This window comes from Choristoneura fumiferana, unplaced genomic scaffold (genome assembly GCF_025370935.1).
Source record: "Choristoneura fumiferana unplaced genomic scaffold, NRCan_CFum_1 Sck3bRy_86;HRSCAF=265_pilon, whole genome shotgun sequence".
NCBI classification, from domain to species: Eukaryota; Metazoa; Arthropoda; class Insecta; order Lepidoptera; family Tortricidae; genus Choristoneura; species Choristoneura fumiferana.
In genome coordinates this window covers 3,924-23,928 of record NW_027413072.1, presented here as the reverse complement: position 1 = coordinate 23,928, position 20,005 = coordinate 3,924, and the positions used below count along the sequence as shown (strand labels likewise).

Here is a 20,005-nt window from a genome sequence, read left to right as displayed (position 1 = left end):
ACGGAACCCTAAAATGACTCTCGTTTGGCTTCACCCTTATCGCACTAATGTTTTGTTCTATACGAATCCAACAGTCGAATATTAGCTCGGTCTCGGTGAATACAGGGAGAAACCACATCCAATTTGGCGATCGTAATAGTAGGTAATTTCACGCCAGCCGTGTTGATCTGAGCAGCTCAGCCGCTCGGGGCCAACACTTCTTTAATGAGTGTTCGAGAGCAAGTCTTAAATTAAGGAAATCTTATTACGAAATTCCGACGTGTGTCGTCGGCTAAAAGCTAGGGCGAGGGCTCCATGCGGGCTCTAATGAACGTGCTCAAAATTTATAACACCTTTAACCTTTTAGTCATTTTGTGAGGCGGACACGACCTCGTGTTACGCATTAATTACCATGAAAGCCTATTTTTGCTCTCACGATGGCGTCTGATTCAGTAAAAAGTAGGCATTATCCCTTTACCTTCGAGAAAATGATCTTCTCCCTGATTTTGACTAACAACAACTTCGACTCGCACATACATACTTGTAATGTTATAAGTAAATTTGTTCGAGACAATGTTATTTAAAATCTCATGTTCTTACTATTTATACTGTAAGTTAGGCGAACTACGAGTATATGAGGCTGTTTGACCTCAAAGAGTAAATAAAAGACGGAACGTGAAACACGCTGAGGTTAAACTCTCGCAGTGTTTGATTAGTTCCCAAACATGAGAGTCGGTATTGCGTTCACGGGGCGGAAAAGTTATGTTATCTACTATTCTATACAGGGAAAGTGGATGTCACTCTTGCACAAGATAAAAGAAAGATTTTTTTCTTACAAATCAAGTTTAATTTGACTGCTAAAAACGTACTTAACAAAAACAACATCACACTCATGACTTTATCTATCACAAAAATAGACAGCCGAGATAACATATTTCACGAAAATATTACTTATTTATCACATGCCGTAAACGGTTATCTACTTTATTTCCTAGTATATTTCACTAATCCCGATTCCTAAAGTCAAGGTTTCTTGTATTAATTCATTGTCATGCGTCATTTCGCCATTCTCGTAGCTTTAATAGGACATGACGACTCATTTGATTTTCTCTTCGTTTGTTGAGAAAATATGTGAAATATTCAAAATCTAAGCATGGATTAGAGAGTGTTTCAATACTGCTAAACTTAAATCTTAATATTGCGCAGGCTTCACACGACGCACACAACTAATGATTTTATCATGCGTACCTACTCAGCGTGCGCTACTAAGGCTTTCACTCTTAAACGCTTAATTACACTTAACTCAAAAGACTAGCAAAGGCCATTTGAGTCAAAGTGAGCAAGATGAGAATGGAAGCTCCAGGAGTGAAGGTGTTTGCTGATCCAGTAACTCCTCTGATGAAAGAAGTGTAGTTGTTCACACGAGTGTAGATCTCAGGGTATGATGATGCAGCGCAATTTCCATGCAGTGCGAGGATACCAGTCAATACGCCATCACAGATGAGAGGGTTACCTTCATCGCTCTGCAAATAATAGATTTAGGATTAAAACACATCTGAGTAGACAAAATATATTTAAATTTTTGATTCACATGCATTCCACTTAAGTTGAAAACTTTACAGAAACTGATGGTTAAAAGGCTTACAAAAAGGGAAAAATCAATAAGTTGAAGATTCAAGTAATTCATAGTGATATTTACCACACAACCCGAGGAGACGATGTCATATGAAGCCGCGCAGACCATGGTGTTGCGGATGTTAGGCATTCCGTGCTGGGTGTTGTACACGTTCGTGCACATTTCTTGATTGTAAATGTATTTTGCGGCAAACTTCAAATCAACACTGGCCTAAAAAAGTAAATAAAATTATTACGACCGTCCAGACTTACACGCCCTACTTCTAAAAAAGGCAAAACCTTCAAAAACAAAACAAAAACATCAGCATCATCACTCACCAAGGAAGTGGGATTGTTGTTGAGAGCACCCCAGCCGGCAACAGTGCAGCTAAGGTCATCGCGTGGGTTATAACTCGCAGCAGGTAAGGCAATCGGTGTGACCACTGTGTTGGGAAAGGGCACAGTAAGCTGAAAAAAATAAATATTTTACATTAATTCTACTGCTGAAGATGTAAAAAACTTGTGAGCTATTTGAAGTTATTTCCTGGTATTTCTTGTTTAATAAACCTTAAGGTTCCCCATAATCTTGTACATATTCCAGTGTTTATATTTAAGCACTTGAAAGTGTATCTAATGTTTATCCCAATAATGCATTTTCGTGCTAAAATAACTATAATTTACCTACACGTAACCATGTGTTCAAGAACCATAAACTTACTTAACAATTAACTAGCCAAATTAAACCAAGTCTATTAGAACTCTTAGCTGTCATGCTTCTTATTCTTTTAACTCGAATTAGTTTTGTATCTAATCAATTACCCTTGTAGTTATCCAAATCCAAAGCAAACAGTGCAAATGGATTATTCATGTATCACGCGTTTCGAGGAATTTGATGATACAAAACATTATCTATTAGATAGAGAATACTTTATGAAATCATGTTGAAATTCAAACATGCTCTACGAGTGCCTCGAACGTTAACAATGTCAACAATTTTATTTCATTTCTCGTGCTCTTAAAGTGTTACTTTGTCTATGCATATCGGACTAAATCTCCTCATTAATCTCTAGGATTAAATTTTTTTATAATTTACGTTGGAACCCCTAAACAGCCAATTACGGTGCCAATTACTGCGGATTTGGAACTTCACACACACCATTGAATTGCTTCACCTGTGTAGTAGGGACTTTCCTACCTACGACTAGTGCTTATCTTTCTTAGGTAGAGGTAGCAAATAATTATTACTCACAGTGATAACACCAATATCATTGAGTAAGATGGAATTCCCAAGTACTCGGGTGTTCGGTATATTGGAGAATGGCCTGACACGATCAGCTGACGTGTCGTTAGTGAGCTGATGCGCTCCAGCAAATACCCTGTAATTGGCTGTGCTGATCGGAGACCTGGTCCTGTGAATAAATATATTAAATTTTGTTGTGAATCCTCCATTGAGAAGGCCACGCTTAAAACAGTTAATCGCCTCACAAAACAAAATCCCACTAATAATATTATAATTATAAATATGAAAGTTCGTAAGTATGTCTGCTTGTTCACGTCTAAGCCGCTGAACTGATTTAGATGAAATTCGGTATGCAGATAGTTTGAGCCCCGGCGAAGACATAGGGTAGTTTTTATCACGGATAAATTGCAAGAATAGCTAGTATTTAGTAAACTTGGTGTCCTTTTTAATACAAAACTATCCGTGTTCTTCTTCTAGTAAAAGTATTTTTAAAGACGGATTAATCGAAATACTTTAGTGCATTTTGGGATGAATTATGGAAATTGTACGAGTAAATATTATTGTATTAAATCCGAACAAGCTTTAGTAATATGTATCTAAACTCTTTATTGTACAAAAGAAAAGACAAAACACAATTGACAAACTTTAATATACTTTTAGGTTGTGAGATATTTTGTATCTTACGTGATAACAGAATATCTTTGATTTATGTGCAAGGACACAAAAGTGTACGCAAAAGGCTTGTTGCCATCAGTGGAGACATAATTACTGGCGGCCAGTATTAGCTAATGTATAACAAAGTCTTACCCAGCAGCATTCCACTCATACAAACAAAAGCAGCTGTCAAGACATGCTGGAAGGTGATGAGAGCACCACCACATCTGTGCCTCTGGTTTCCACTGTTTGTTGTGAATCCTCCATTGAGAAGGCCAGCCTTAAAACAGTTAATCGCCTCACAAAACAAAATCCCACTAATAATATAATAATTATAAATATGAAAGTTCGTAAGTATGTCTGCTTGTTCACGTCTAAGCCGCTGAACTGATTTAGATGAAATTCGGTATGCAGATAGTTTGAGCCCCGGCGAAGGACATAGGGTAGTTTTTATCACGGATAAATTGCAAGAATAGCTAGTATTTAGTAAACTTGGTGTCCTTTTTAATACAAAACTATCCTGTGTTCTTCTTCTAGTTAAAGTATTTTTAAGGACGGATTAATCGAAATACTTTAGTGCATTTTGGGATGAATTATGGAAATTGTACGAGTAAATATTATTGTATTAAATCCGGAATAAGCTTTTAGTAATATGTATCTAAACTCTTTATTGTACAAAAGAAAAGAAACAAAACACAATTGACAAACTTTAATATACTTTTGGGTTGGTGAGATATTTTGTATCTTACGGGATTAAATAGGAGAATAGCTTTGATAAGGACACAAAAGTGTACGCAAAAGGCTTGTGCCCATCAGTGGCGACATCAGTAATTACTGGCGGCCAGTATTAGCTAATGTATAACAATGTCTTACCCATCAGCATTCCACTCATACAAACAAGAAGCAGCTGTCAAGACATGCTGGAAGGTGATGAGAGCACCACCACATCTGTGGCCTCTGGTTGCCACTGCCTGGTTGTTGACAATCCTTTGCAAGGAGGCCTGAAGAAGTTGTTAGTATTAAGAGGTAAAATGCTTTTAGTGACATTATTTAGTAGTAACGACACACTAATTTATTAAGCGCAGTTGAAACAAAATTACAGTGACTTATGTATAGTGAATATGCCTATTTGTTTCAGGAAATCAAGTAACTTTTTTGTTATTAAGAGCCTGTTTCACCAGCCATTGACAAAATTTTATGTGACAAATAAATGTGACGCTATCTCTGTTTATTCCGACAAATCAAACAGAGTCGGCATCACAGACATCACTCACATAAAATGTATCAATGAGTGGTGAAAAAGGGGGTAAAACTATCATAGTATCGTAAAAAGCTACTTTGGAAGTGAACTTGAATTTACCATGAAAGGGAATTGAAGATTGGCAGCATAGCCTCCACCAGAGATCCTATTTGATTGTTCGTCGACATCCAAGGGCACTGCACTGCCTAAAATAAAATATTTTTATGATTATATTGAATCACTTAAGACGCCCGTGAAATTAAATTTAAAATAAAACTCTTAAAGCACTTACAGGCAATGGCAAGAGCCAAAAAAGAAACAATTTTGTACATGTTGTTGGTTACCTAGCAGCACTGTTAATGTGAACTGGGAAAAGTAAAACAATAGCTAGCCTTAAATATGTTAGGCTATTATCGCAAAGCTGTTATCAGTGTACAATCATCCTTAACTTATTTTCATAACCGAGCCTCAAAATCAAAAAGTCCTAACTTGTATAACTTTTCTATGCCCGCTTACATGTTTCTTGTACTGAGCGGTTTTTTTTATCGTTCTTATCCATTTAGTGGAATCGATACGATATCGGAGTTAATATCCTGATTGGAAATCTGTTACGTTTTTTGGTACAGTACTTACCTGGTTTATTTACCTTTGATTATGACTTTCTGAATAATTCAGCATTAGCTAGATAACTATTGAGCATATTTTGATGAATCATTTTTAAAATATGTATACGTGGTACCGGAACTTTGTTACACAATTGTTCATAATTTCAGTATAATTGAAGGCTTAAAGTGACCAAAGATTGTTTTGCTAGTGACAAGTGTTTATTTGCTTATTTGTAATGCTTTATTTTTTATCCATGTTTTAAATGTTGTTAACTTGAATGAGGTAGTGGCTGCTTATTTAAAACTAGCGTTTACCCGCGGCTTAGCATGCGTAAATCATTAGATATAGGTACTTTATAGCAGTTGAATTAAAATTTCGGGATTTTATTTAATTCTCGTGGGAATTCCCTAAAATTACATCGTGGTTTTCATTCACGTTATTTTATAACAACCATGCCAAATTTCATGACTCTATTTCATGTCCCGTGGGACATCGGGATAAAAAGTAGCCTGTGTGTTATTTCAGATGTCCAGCTATCTACATGACAAATTTCATGACTCTAAGCCCAGCGGTTGGTATTTCAAGATTTTATCCCTATCCCGTGGAATATCAGGATAAAAAGGAGCTTGTGTTATTCCAGATGTCCAGCTATCTACATACCAAATTTCATGACTCTAAGCCCAGTGGTTATTATTTCGAGATTTTATCCCTATCCCGTGGGAATATTGGGATAAAGTGTAGCCTATGCGTTATTTCAGATGTCCAGCTATCTACATACCATAGGGATTGCAATCCAGCAGCATTTTCAATCTAGCTGGATTTTTGTTAGATTGGCCCGAATCTAGCTGGATACAGCAAGATATGTAATCAAAAAAATACATGATTTTAATGAATTTGTTTGTTTATTTATTAATTTAAGCTATTTACTACCGTGAGAGGTATTTGAGTGATTTGGACCTGTTCAATGGTGCAGTGAATATTATTTTGAGTTGTCCGGTATCGGAAGATGCAGTACGAATTTACAGGTTCATCAAGCACTCCTTTGCAGCCAGATAATCTGGACATCGCAATAGAAGTGTTTGATGAATGTGGCCATCGAGTCTATCAATGAGGCTGGCATAGTCACACAGGTGCACTTAAGCCTCGAATAAATATATAAAAAAAGCTGTTTACTACTACAAACTACCAAAATAAAAACCTTTACTCGTTTAGTGGTAACTAGGAACATATATCAATTTCAATTTAAGTTGGTTCTTTGAGATCAAGATAATTGACTTAAAATTACAATTTCAGTATTATGTTTTACTAGCTTTTGCCCGCGACTTCGTCTGCGTAGATTTTTATATTTACACAATACTCGAAAAGAATAAATTTATTTTCCCTCATTGGCCGTTTTCGTGGAATTTTCGAAAAATCCCTTCAAACTACGGCTAAACAATCAACTGAAAAAATCTGATCATGATGTTTTCTTTTTTTTCGGGAAGGCATGGTAACGCCTATAAAATGCGAGTCCCAATTCCGAAATCGTTTGAAATTTACTCCGCAAAAGAAAGAGAAAAATGTTTTTTTGAAGTACTTTCGTGACCATTATTAAGTGCTTAAAAGAGGCAATGCGTATGAATATGGATGCGATATAATTTTTCAACATCAGCCGGAAGAGGTCCTTTGCTGGACAAAGGCCTACCCCTTAAAACGCCACAATAATAATAATACTCGTAATAAATCCATTTATTTCGGGCAACTTGCCCATACAATAAATACCTTACAGACTAACATACATATAATCAATGTTATTACAATACAAATAAATTACAATGAACGACAACTCGCTACTTGCATCCACCGGTTTCCCGCAAGTCTCACGATGTCGTCATTCCACCTGGAGGGAGGCCTGCCAACGCTTCGTCTTCCGGTCGCCGCTCCTCGAGGACTTCTCCCCCAACGGATATCGGTTCTTCGAGCGATGTGGCCTGCCAATTGCCACTGCAACTTGCATATAATTTTTCGAGCTAAGTCAGTGACTTTAGTTCTTCGACGAATTTCCGTATTCCGGATATAATTAAATTAGGAATAATTTATGTCATTTTTCTATTAAATTATACGCGTGTTGAATATTATGAGTGTTGATGTAACCACTACGTAACTATGTTAACTCGTTTGTTTCATAGTTCCCCATAAGATGGCACTGCGAAATGTGTGGCAATTAATTTATTGTCTTTTAATTTTGTTGTATTATTTAATCAATTACCTATTCAGTTAAATTTCTTGATATCCGTACCCCCTCTTCTAAACTTAGTCAATTTGGCAAAATCAGCGCCATCTGTTAGTGTAGCAGGGTACTCGATAGTCGTACAACACTTGAAAATAAGTCTGCACCTCCTTCCTAAGTAGCGTCATAAGATACAGGTGCAAACTTAACTCAATCGAGAGTAGCGGCTACCAAAACCCCCTCTTTTAGGGGTAGTATTTTTAAAGTCTATAACCTGACCGGGGATTTTCTCGACAAATTAGTTTGTTTGAAGTTTGCATGAAAATCCGTTCAGCCGTTTTCACGGTGATGCGTGGTCAAATAAACAGATAAACAGACAAAAATTCTAAAAACTGTTGGAACGTGTTCTGTTATCGATTCTAAGTATCCCCAGCCAACTTTTGTATAGATAGAAGATAGATGTATACATTATGCAATTATACACGTACGCGTGTTGATGTGTATGTTGATTTTACCATTACTTATACTTCTTTTTTTAGCATTAGAAAGAAGGCAAGCGATCTTGATGTGTCTTTTTATTGAAAAATAAGTCACAGCAAATAGTAACAATTAGCAAGGATATAATGATCATTTACATGCTTTTGGTATCATAAGTAAAAGTAACTGTTTTTTTTTAAACCTCTTTCAATAAAAAGACTCGTCAAGATTGTACTTAACCCTTTTTCAAATGCTAAAAAAACTAAGTACAACCCTCAGGTACAACCATATACGGTAGTACTATTAGTTTTTCTTTATATGTAAGTAAACTCTTTTTTATTAGTTTACTCCATTACTTACTGTTTACCCAGCTCTCTAAAAGATGGCACTGGAATGTGTGGCAATTACTTTATTGTCGTTTAATTTTGATCGTATTGTTAAATCAATTAAATTTTTCAATTAAATTTGTTGATATCCGTACTCCTTCTTTTAAACTTAGTTAATTTGGCAAAATCCTTCCTCAGTTCGAGTCACAACGTTATTAATTTCAGCGCCATCTGTTAGTTTATCAGGGTACTTGATAGTCATAGCACGTATTTTAAAAACTTGAAGGTGGAAACTTAACTCAATCGAATGTAGTAGCTACCTCCACTTTTAAGGGTTGAATTTTTATACCCTAAGGGTCAAATTTTATAGCCTATAACCTGGCCGGGGATTTCTCGTCGGATTAGTAAAGTTTGCGTAAAAATCCGTTCAGCCGTTCTCACGTGATGCGCGGTCAAATAAACGACAAACAGATAAACAGATAAACAGACAAACAGACAAAAATTCTAAAAACTATTGGAACGTGTTCTGTTATCGATTCTAAGTATCCCCAGCCAACTTTTTGTCGAATATCTTCCATGTACAGACTTTCGACCCTCTTCAGCTTTATTATATATAGATAAAGTAAGAAAAAAAACGAATACAACATCAAAGATCTTTAAGGAATAATTAATAAATAATTTTCATCATCATCATCATGTCAGCCGAAAGACGTCCACTGCTGGACATATTTATGCCTCCCCTAAGGCTCTCCACTCAGGCCGGTCTTGTGCTTTCCGCATCCACCGTGTATCCCTAGGACGGTATGCCTTCAACAAGACGGAGCGACGACCTAAGGCCGTATTGCCTAACGTTTTTGAAGTTCGCCATCGCAATCAAATGACAGTTTTTGTATGCGAAACCTGTCATTTGATTACGATCGCGAGCGTCACAAACGTTAAGCAGTACTGCCTCTAGTTAATGTCGCATAATTAATTTTCATAATTAATGAATATCGGGATAAAAAGTTTCCTATGTTTTAATCCAGGTTATAACCTAACTTTTTGCCAAATTTTATCCAAATCCGTCCAGCCGTTTCAGCGTGAAGAAGTAACAAACATACTCACTCACTCACTCACAAACTTTCACGTTTTATAATATTAGTAGGATTAGTAGAATTAATTTAAACGAGTCATATTTATGATCGCAAAGGATAGTGATACGGTACGGTAGGTTGTAAAAGTATTATACTAAATTACCTACCTAAATAAAATCGGAAACAAAAGAAAAAAAATATAAAACTATTAAAAGAGGTAAGTGTTACTACATTAAGTATAAATGAATATTTAGAAGAATGAGAAAAAAAATAATGGGTAGGTATAGTACTCGTCGTTATAGTGCTCGTCGTAGTGCTCGTCGTCGTCGTTGGCGACGCGTCGCGACAGCAGCTGGGCTACTACGAAACTCTAAACTCGAAGTTCGTATCATACCGTCCCTCTTGCTCTCATATTAAATAGCATAAGTGTCGGAGGGACCGCACGACACGAACTTCGAGTTACAAGTTTCGTAGTAGCGCTGCAGCAGTGGCACAGGAATCGATCGACCAAAGCATGACCACGACCACTCTGTCAAGAGTGAACGACTAAGAAGAGAGAATAGTACTCGTATTATTGTATGTAATTAAAGATGACCTCATTGCACTATACCGCATATATAAGTTCTAAGTTTATGTATTTATAACTAGATGAAAGTATAGTTTATTTAAATACCTTACCAAAATTATAAGTGTACACCTCTTCCTAAAAATTACATGTGGTTAACATAGCATATTATTATGTTATGTACCGATAGTTCATTAATGTAATTCATTGTAAAATTATTACGCCCCAACAGGGCATAATTTTTTATATTTTTTTGTAAAAGGTGTTGAAATTAATAAATACTGAATACCTACTGATACATATTGAAATCAATTTTAAACGTTTCACAGTTGATTCTACTTTCACTTTTATAGTTTCAATTAATTATCAGCTCGGATTTACAGCAGAAACTTTGATAAATGCGTTTTCATTTGTTCTCGCGCTATATCAGTTACAGCGTTACACAGCGTTACACATAATAACAAACGTGAATTTTGGGCATTCTGGCCGTTTTGGCCGCGGTTACGAGCACATTAAGGGGGGTTATACCCGTTAATGAGAACGTTAATACCCTGACCTCCATCACGTTTTGTAAATAACCCCCTGCCTGTGATGTGTGGAGTACGCTGTAACGACACGGAACGATCGTAGGATGCATTTTTAACTGCCTTTATCAGGCAAAAGGCCATAAAATTCAACAAACATAGGACCAATTTAAAAACGCCGATGTGTTTTTTTTCGCGAGGCGCATGAACAACAAAAAAGGAACGCTTATGGGATCGCTAGCGTTGCTGTTTTTTGATCACTGCTACGGGATATTTATTATTCGTAACCTTTGTTAAACTGGGTTTTAACCGTAATTTTTTATTTATTAATACAAATTAAGAAAACAAAATGGTCCAAGAGTTAGTAAACACGAAAATACTTAATAACTATGTTAGTTTACAGTATAAAATTAAAATTTAAAAATAATCATTGAAAAAGGTACATGACCATCAGGTGATGATGACATGATCATTTTCTGCTGGTCAGCACCTGGGCGAATTGGCGTATGCAAGTCGAGTCCTCGCCGCTACAGTTTGCAGAATGGTGTTAGAACTAGCCCACAGGCTACTGAGCATCGAGGCAGTCTTTTTGCGCATGATGGCATATTACATCATCCGTTCTAGCCAGCGCAAACATGCCCGATGCGCTGCTAGACCGTGGCAGTTCAGCCCCGTCAGCATCCTGCAGCTCCGTTTCCACCAGGGATATGCGAGGATCTGTTGCGAGGAATGTGATTTCATGAACCAATAGAAATACTTCATTAAACTCGCCTGGCTTCTCTCAGCTGTTTCATCTCAATACATCTTTGGTGGAAACGTGGCTTAAAGCCGTCGTTATACTGTACTCCAAGGACGCTGACAGACCGCTGCGTGAAGCTAATCCAGTGACTGAACGTACAGAAAACTTGACAGTAGGCTTTAAATAGCGTCGCCTTGACTTGCTTAGGTACTACAACGTGCAAACCCCCGGGCCAACATGTTATATCTTATTGCCAGCGCCCTTCTTTCCCTCTCAATGCCCATGTGGTCCTTAAGGTTGTCGGTAATTAAATTTCCCAGGTATTTGAACACATTTGCTCGTTTTAGTTCATCACCGTTGAACCCGATTGCAGGCACAAAGTAATAATATTATACTTAAGTACTTTATTCGAAAGGATGTAGGTACCACTTGAATTACAGTGACAATGTGTGTTTCTTTTTATTATGGACCAACCACCCCACATGAATTAAATTGAATCATAAAAAAAAAGATCATAAATTGACTTTGTTGGGTACATAAACGAAGGGTACCAATGACAGGAGGGTTTGCGTTTGCCCTTGTTGGTTGAGTCGCAACATACTTTAAAATCTTCATTAAATTTTGGGTTGTGATACAAATCGAAATTATAGAAGTTTTTAATTATTATTTTCCCTAATTGTTATGTACCTACCTAAACTATATGCTATAGCGTTTGAAAGATATTGAAGAATCAAATACTACTCGTAACGTCTGCCTTTGGTTTTCATCTCGAGTAGGTACTCATAGATCTAAAGTTGTAAAGATGCCTCAGATTGATAACAAAAGTTCTTCGAAAAACATGAGCTGAGTAATAGAATGAGTATCAGTCTACTTATCTCGTCCGCTTCCTCCTTATGATGCAACAACAGATTGTTGAAGGTCATGAAAAAAATATAGTAAGTAGGTACAATACAATACTACAAATATTCTTTATTGCACACTACAAATCAGTAGGTACAATTTTTTTACATGGATACAAATTCTGGGTAGAATTAGGCGGTCTTATCGCTTAAAAATGATCTCTTTCAGACAACCATTAGAGTAACATTAGGGTAACCAACGGGTAAGTATTTTATTTATCCTGTTCAACGTAACTATGGAATTTTGACTTCGATCGACGTCATGAGTAGACGTCGCGGTATTGATCAATTAGCGATTATTAGAATTTTGCTATCGTTTTTGCAATGACATCGATTCAATAATGAAAAAAAAAAAATAACAAAAACGTTTTGAAGTTAAACAATCTTTTCTAAAGAAACAATACGTGATGCAGATAATACTTAAAGCTGTGGAAAAATTACTAAAGTATAGGTAATCATCGATTGAAGACGTCATATTGATCAGACTAAAATAAAATCGTGCCCACTTAAAGACTAAGATGTTACCTTTGAGAATTCCAATGAGATTTAGTAAAATTCCGTAATTTCAATTGGACTACTAAGTCGGGTAACTTAATAGCTCTCGTAAACGAAACCGCGTGTTTAAGCTAGTAATATGTAAATCTATAAATCTGTTGTCACGAGACTGACAGTCAAGATCACAAACTTGTGAGCAAAAATTTGATCAAAATATATGAACACGCTTCCACGCCGTAAGCAGTAAATAGTCGTGTTCATATATTTTGATAAAATTATTGCCCGCAAGTTTATCAAATCAAATCAAAGACTTTTATTCAAAGTTTATTAAAAAACTAAAACTATATAAAATATAAACTAAACTAATATTACAAAATAAAAATGACTTCCAAATTTTTTGCCTCAGGCATTGACCCCCCTCAGGATAAAGTAATGGTGGCGTGGAAGCAGTCTACACGCGCGTCCGCAAACATCCCTGCAGGGCTACTACGAAACTCGAAGTTCGTGTCGTGCGGTCCTCTCGCTCTCGTATTAAACAGTATAAGTGTCAAAGGGACCGCACGACACGAACTTCGAGTTTCGAGTTTCGTAGTAGCCCAGCTGATGCGCTGCAATACCGAGGCAGCCCCAACAGTGCCCTGAATGCGTTATTAAATTGTACCTTTATTTGTGTCTTTTTTATTTTGTTGTGTTTTGTGTCCGCCTAAGGCATTGAGTAAAATCAAAAATCAAAAATCAAAATGGTTTATTAAAAGCAAAAACAAATTACAAGTAGGGTTTCCGTTGGTTCCACACTAGGCTAAGCCTGTCACGTGGAAACCTGATTCGGGGTACAAACAATTAATTTAATTAAATAACTAAAATTTTGACAAAAATGGGTAAATTAAAAGTTAGGCAACAAAACGAACAAGTTGTGTGTGTGTGTGTGTGTGTGTGTGTGTGTGTGTGTGTGTGTGTGTGTGTGAGTGCGTGCATAGCTGTGTATGTGCGACAAAACAAAAATAGACAACGTATCCTGTATTTAATTAAAAAAAGAAATGTACTTTTGTTTCAATAAAAGTAAATTTATTGTCTACTTACCCGCGTCGGATGCCACGCTGTACAATAGTTGCGCTCTTTGTTAGACATTCGTATGCTGATATGGGGCCCCTAATAAAAATAAATGGTATCTTCCCTGATCTAAATATTAGGATACAAATTCAGGCGAAGCACCATAGATCTTCCCCCACATAAACTATGCTTGGATTGCAAAAGTTTTGTTTTATTGTTTTCTGTGTTTCGTTTGGTTACGCCTTCGGATTTTTCTCTTGCCCAAATTGATACAAATCACGAAGAACCATAAAGTGATTTTAGATTTCCAGATATTTTTAACAGTAGCTACATTGCATCTCAGTAACGTGATCTTCATTTTGTCGTATATTTGGTTTCCGAAGATAAATTTACAGACTAAAAATAAAATAATATGAACATAATTCAAAGTTTTTACTCATTTCCTATGCTCCTAAATTTTTTAATTATTATGCTCGATGTAGGCTGAAAACATGACTTTTATGATCGAGTTAATAAAGTACAATCATCTTCTAGGACTATGGAAATCAAGTGCTAACACTACAACGAACAAACGTTTTTAAAAATAATTTTAATTTAGTTAATTTTGTGTTTACTGCTTTAAAAATTAAAGAAAATACCTACATCAAAACTTTTCAGGCAATAATAAATAGTGGATTAAAAACAAGGGCATAAATATCGTGCAACATGTCGAGCTAAACTCGATTTAAGAGGTGCAATAAATGTTTAATCATCATCATCATCATCATCCCAGCTTGTATACGTCTCACTACGCGGCACTGTAATAGGCTACCACGAAACTCGCAAATCGAAGTTCGTATCGCATCGTCCCTTTCACACGCGTACCTATGACGTAAGCGTCAGCGGGACGGCAACATACGAATTTCGAGTTTTGAACTTCATGGTTTAAGGCCTGGCCTCCTCTAAGGATGAGAGGGCTTGTTAAGCAACTGGCTTTTATTTTTCTTTACAATACTACTCGAAGTTGCTTAATTTTGTTAATTTATTATTATAAAACACGTACTTTAAAAAACACAAAAATAACAACTTTATTTATCTCTTTTCTGAACATGTGATACACTACCTATGTAATAAATCGATAGATTGGCTAATTTAATTCAAGTTTTATAATATAAAACTTCAGTCAACCTGACTCAACTCTAGATTGCTAAGTACCTACCAACATTGCTCTTACTTGCATAGCGCAGTCATTCGAAAAGCACAGTGATTAAAGTAAAAGTTTTACTTATTCTCATATATTAACGTGAAGCTAGTTGGAGGCTAAATCGCTACCGAGTTCTAACAGCATAGATACTCTCACTGTTGTTATGAACGACACTCAAGGGTCGGCGAGCTCACAGCTAGCAGTTCAATCTACGTTTCGATTCAGAAAAACCCTGCTGAAGTCAAATCGCATCATCCACTCTATCCCTTTCATTTCTCTTGACAGCAAAAAGGATAGTTCAAACTATTGATGTATTTTTCGATCGGTTTGGCATCGAATAGCCGCAGAGCACGGATTGTATCTGTGCGATTCCATAGGAGATTACATCAGTTGCAACCTCATTATTTCCGCTATTTGGTTCGTGTCGAAAGGTTCATTAAATTATTACCTTGTTACTGTGAAATTTAGCCGAGCTTTCTATTTAAATTAAACTTTGATTGCATCGTTAATGGAAACAATGCTACGTGCTGGCACAATTTTGTACCGCACTAAAATTATTTATGATGAAGTTATTCCTACAACACGGAAACTAAACTTATGGCTTATGAGCAATTGAGCAATGCAATAAATATTACAAGTATCTTCTATAATAATGTTTGGAATGTTTAACCTGCTCTACGCCTTTGAAAATAAAGAACCAAAATATAACATATTTCAATAAACGTTTACGGTTTTCTTTAAATTGGTTTATCTGAAACGATTCCACTGCCGACGATTGAATGATGCTCTACCAAAATCTGACTATCTATTACCATCTGCCAATTGCTAACTAAACAAACAAACTCAAAACACAGTGCCAAGAGCTATGTTAAGAGTTTCTTTGAGCTATCGAACCAGAAATGAGATCCGTATTTAGAAGAACTAAATAAAGTTACCGACATAGCTAGCAAATTGCACGGCTTAAATGCTAGTGGGCGGAGCACATTTCTCATACACCTGAAGTCCTATCCTAAAGACAAAGGTAGCAGAAAATCCATCGTCGTGCAGATTTTGGGGAAAAGTGTGAACCAATCTTGGCCTGTGGTACTGTACTCATGAAATTATTAGTATCTATATAACTATCTGCCTGGGACTGAATATTATTTATATGTGACAAAGAAAACAGTACTTAGTACACGCGCAACTGTAATTCTATTAAGCCATCCATTTCACTTCAGCAAGCACTTCGAAGTTGCTAAAACTTGAAGCCATATATTATGCCGCATTGCATATAGAAAACTTTTCTCCCAGGAGTGCACAAATTAAGTACCTAGGAAACGTTATTCAAACACTGCTGGTCCGGGAGAATGCGTTTTCCCAAGGCTTGTCCGATAAAGTAGTGATTAATGTTCCGAAAGAATAATGACTTGTCACGGATAATGAGTTTCGTACAATTAATTCACTAAAAATATTCATTATGTCCCATTGGACAGATTATTTTGTTTCTGAGAAAATTAATTTAACTTAAAAGACACAAAAATTTATGCACTAAAGGAGAATCCAAAAATACATCAAATATCTAAAATCCCAGGATCGATTAAATTAATTATAATGTCGTTAGGTTCAGCATCTTCAACAGATCATAAAATTGACTTTGTTTGCGAAAAACTAATCCCTAAGTATTATATGATTAATATTGTGATTGCAAAAGTTCACTAATTTTGGTTGAAAATAAATTCAATTATTTTATGTAAAACCACAAAATTCATAATTATTTGTTAGTAACAGTGATTTTAATCTAGTCACTAGATTGTAGTGTTAGCTGATACTGACTAATTGAAATAAAGGCCATTTTATCTTTTGTGAATTAATTTAAATTTAACAAAGTCGCACTAAATCCTAACTGGTGATGATGGTGTAGGAATGAGTGATATGCTGAATGACTGATTGAATGTGATGATCGAATGAGGGAGATGGAGTGAATGAGTGTCGGAGAAAGACGTAAGACGTGTGTGCGAAAGGACGTGTTGCTTTATTATTTTAATTAAGATTGTGTTTTTTTGAGTTTTTATTGAATTATATTTTATCTCGCCAACTAAGGTGTTTCCTTAAAGTAAAACTCTACAGTTTTTGGGGGCTCGACCGAGATCACAGCGATCCAACTGGATTTTTTAAGACGACGACGTGTTCATAGAACAAAAGACGACGACGACGGCTCACGTCAAACGAAAAATCCAGACGACGAAAATACGAGTTGAATACAATTTGTGACGAGAAAATGCCTAAAGAAACAAGACGTAACAGTCGGCGAGTAGAATTTGAAGATTCTTTTGAAGAAGCGATGTCATCATCACGAGGGGGCGGTGCCATGTTACATCTGTCAGAGGAACTGGTTCCAAAGTTCTCCGGCCAGGATAAGACGTATCCTGCGACCAAGTGGATCCAAGACGTGGAAGACAATGCCGAGGTGTTTGGATGGACGCCGGTACAGCAGTTACTCATGGCAAGGCGGTCGTTGACAGGTACTGCGGCACTATGGTTACGCGCTGAGAGGATGTACAAGACGTGGGATGAGTTAAAAGCTAGTCTTTTAAAGGAATTCCCTGATACCATTGACAGCAAGACTATCCACGAAATGATGAGTTCACGAGTGAAGAAGTCTGACGAATCGTGCATCGACTATATGCTCATCATGAAAGAACTGGGTAAACGTGGGAAGATGCCCGATTATGTCGCGATCAAATATATTATCGACGGTATAAGAGACGACCCAATGAAGAAAATGATGTTATATGGAGTGACGACATATTCTGAGTTAAAAGAAAAATTCAAAATTTACGAGACGATCAAAGAAGATTCGAAGACTAAGAAGACCCCAAATTTGCCTATCCAAGAATTTAGAAACAAGCCGAAAAGTAAGTGTTACAGTTGCGGAGAGAATAACCACATGTCCAATGAGTGCCCGCACAAGCCAAAGGGACTAAAATGTTTCCGGTGCAATGAATTTGGTCACATTTCATCACAATGTACATCGACGGCGGGAACAAGCAAAAGTCATCAAAGGCAAAATGGCGGATCAGCGGCGAGTCACATGTGTGTTCAAAAGAATTCGAATACAACGGAAAATAACAACATTCCGAACGGGAACAAGAGCGAACGACGGAACGAGTTCGGAACTTCATTCGGTTCGGTCAAGATGGCGGCAATGACGGCGCCACAGGAGACGACTGTAGCGAATGACATGAGTGACAACAACAATGTCAACGATGATGGCGGACGGCCGACGTATCGTAAACCGATGAAAGAAATTATTTTATTTGGAAAAAGTATTAGTGCATTAATAGACTCAGGAAGTGACATAAATTTAATTTCGATTGACTGTTTACAAGCTTTGAACGCGCCAAAATATGAACAGAGCGTGATTTCTTTGAGTGGACTTGGTTCGACGCGTGTTTATTCGTTAGGTTTTATCAAAACAAACATTTTTATAGATGAACAATGTTTCGAAGACGTAGTTTTACATGTTGTGCCTAGGAATGTGATGCCGTTTTCTATAATTTTAGGCCAAGATTTTTTAAAGAATGTAACGTTTGTTATGGAAGGCAGTCGAGTACTTTTATTAAAGTCTAGTAATGATTGGTACCGTAACTTTATGTGTAGTTTTTGTGTTTCCGATGTTATAGGTTACATGAAGGATCCAGAGTTACAAGAGGAGGTAAGACAAGTTGTTGAGACGTATCGGCCTAACAAGACGAAAGAGGCTCCAGTTCAGTTGCGCATTACATTGAAGGATGACGTCCCGGTTGCGCAACGACCACGACGGCTGGCTTTGGCCGAGCAACAAGAGGTTGAGCGTCAGGTGAAACAATGGCTAGAAGACGGGGTGGTTCGGGTAAGTTATTCCGAGTACGCTAGCCCATTGGTGCTTGTCAAGAAGAAGGATGGTAGCACTAGAATTTGTGTTGATTATCGACAGATAAACAAAAAGATGGTGAAAGACGAATATCCGTTGCCAGTCATAGGAGATCATATTGATAAGCTGGCAAAGGGAAGGGTGTTTAGTACAATTGATTTGAAGAATGGGTATTTTCATTTGACAGTTCACGAAGACTCTGTCAAATATACTGCGTTTGTGACACATAACGGGCAATACGAATTTTTAAAGGCTCCGTTTGGTTTATCGGTATGTCCAAAGGTGTTCACAAGATTTATTAATGCGATTTTCAGAGATTTGATTGAGATGGGAATTGTTCTGATTTTTATTGATGACGTCATTATAATTGCAGAGGACGAGACACAAGCCGTTGAACGACTTAAGTTAGTACTAGTAAGAGCATCTCAGTATGGACTCGAGATTAACTGGAAGAAGGCGCAACTGATCCAAAGGAAGGTGGAGTACCTTGGTCATGTTGTGGAGGACGGAACTGTGCAACCAACACCAGAAAAGGTAGATGCTGTGGTAAGATTTCCTCAACCTACTAACGTGAAGCAGTTACATGGATTTGTTGGTTTAGCATCGTACTTCAGGAAGTTTATCCAAAACTTTGCTCTTATTGCACGACCTTTAACAGAATTGCTTAAGAAAGATGTTGATTTTACATTTGGTGAACCTCAGAAAGCAGCGTTTAACATGTTGAAGAAGGAACTGATAAGTAAGCCTGTATTAAGAATTTTTGACCCATGTTTGTACACAGAATTGCACACGGATGCATCGATGTACGCAGTAGCTGCTATTTTACTTCAACGATGTCCAGATGACAACCATATGCACCCAGTGTATTATATGAGCAGGAAGACTAATGACGCAGAACAGAAGTACACGAGTTACGAGCTTGAGGCTTTAGCAATAATTGAAGGAGTGAAGAAATTTAGACATTATTTATACGGACTAAAATTTAAAATTATTACTGATTGCCAGGCTTTTGAGATGACGCTGAGGAAAAAAGATTTAACTACCCGAGTAGCTCGATGGGTATTAGTACTACAGGAGTACGACTATGAAATAGTACATCGTACAGGATCGCAGATGAAACATGTTGATGCTTTGAGTAGATATGTCGGAGTAGTTACCAGAGAATTCCATGAGCAGATCAAGAAAGCTCAAGAACTAGATTGTGGCTTAAGGGCGATTCGAGAAATTTTGAAAGAAAAAC

General features: G+C 36.9%; 1 protein-coding gene across 1 annotated transcript; it reads right to left on the bottom strand.

Annotated features, from left to right (window-relative positions):
• Positions 1 to 803: 803 nt before the first annotated feature.
• Positions 804 to 5,128, bottom strand: LOC141445250 (trypsin alpha-like). The gene is made up of 7 exons (XM_074111039.1): positions 5,020 to 5,128; positions 4,848 to 4,933; positions 4,361 to 4,488; positions 2,843 to 3,002; positions 1,933 to 2,061; positions 1,679 to 1,825; positions 804 to 1,502 (listed from the first exon to the last, which is right to left on the bottom strand). The coding sequence occupies exons 1-7, from the start codon at positions 5,057 to 5,059 to the stop codon at positions 1,278 to 1,280; spliced, it is 915 nt and encodes a 304-aa protein (XP_073967140.1). The 5' UTR covers positions 5,060 to 5,128; the 3' UTR covers positions 804 to 1,277.
• Between the last annotated feature and the right edge of the window lie 14,877 nt (positions 5,129 to 20,005).

Excerpts from the sequence above, each read along its gene's own strand:
- LOC141445250 (XM_074111039.1), bottom strand. The coding sequence starts at position 5,059 with ATGTACAAAATTGTTTCTTTTTTGGCTCTTGCCATTGCCT. Across the intron at positions 4,934-5,019 it reads TTTGGCTCTTGCCATTGCCT|GCAGTGCAGTGCCCTTGGAT; the intron begins GTAAGTGCTTTA and ends ATTTTATTTTAG. Across the intron at positions 3,003-4,360 it reads TATGAGTGGAATGCTGATGG|GACCAGGTCTCCGATCAGCA; the intron begins GTAAGACATTGT and ends ATTTATTCACAG.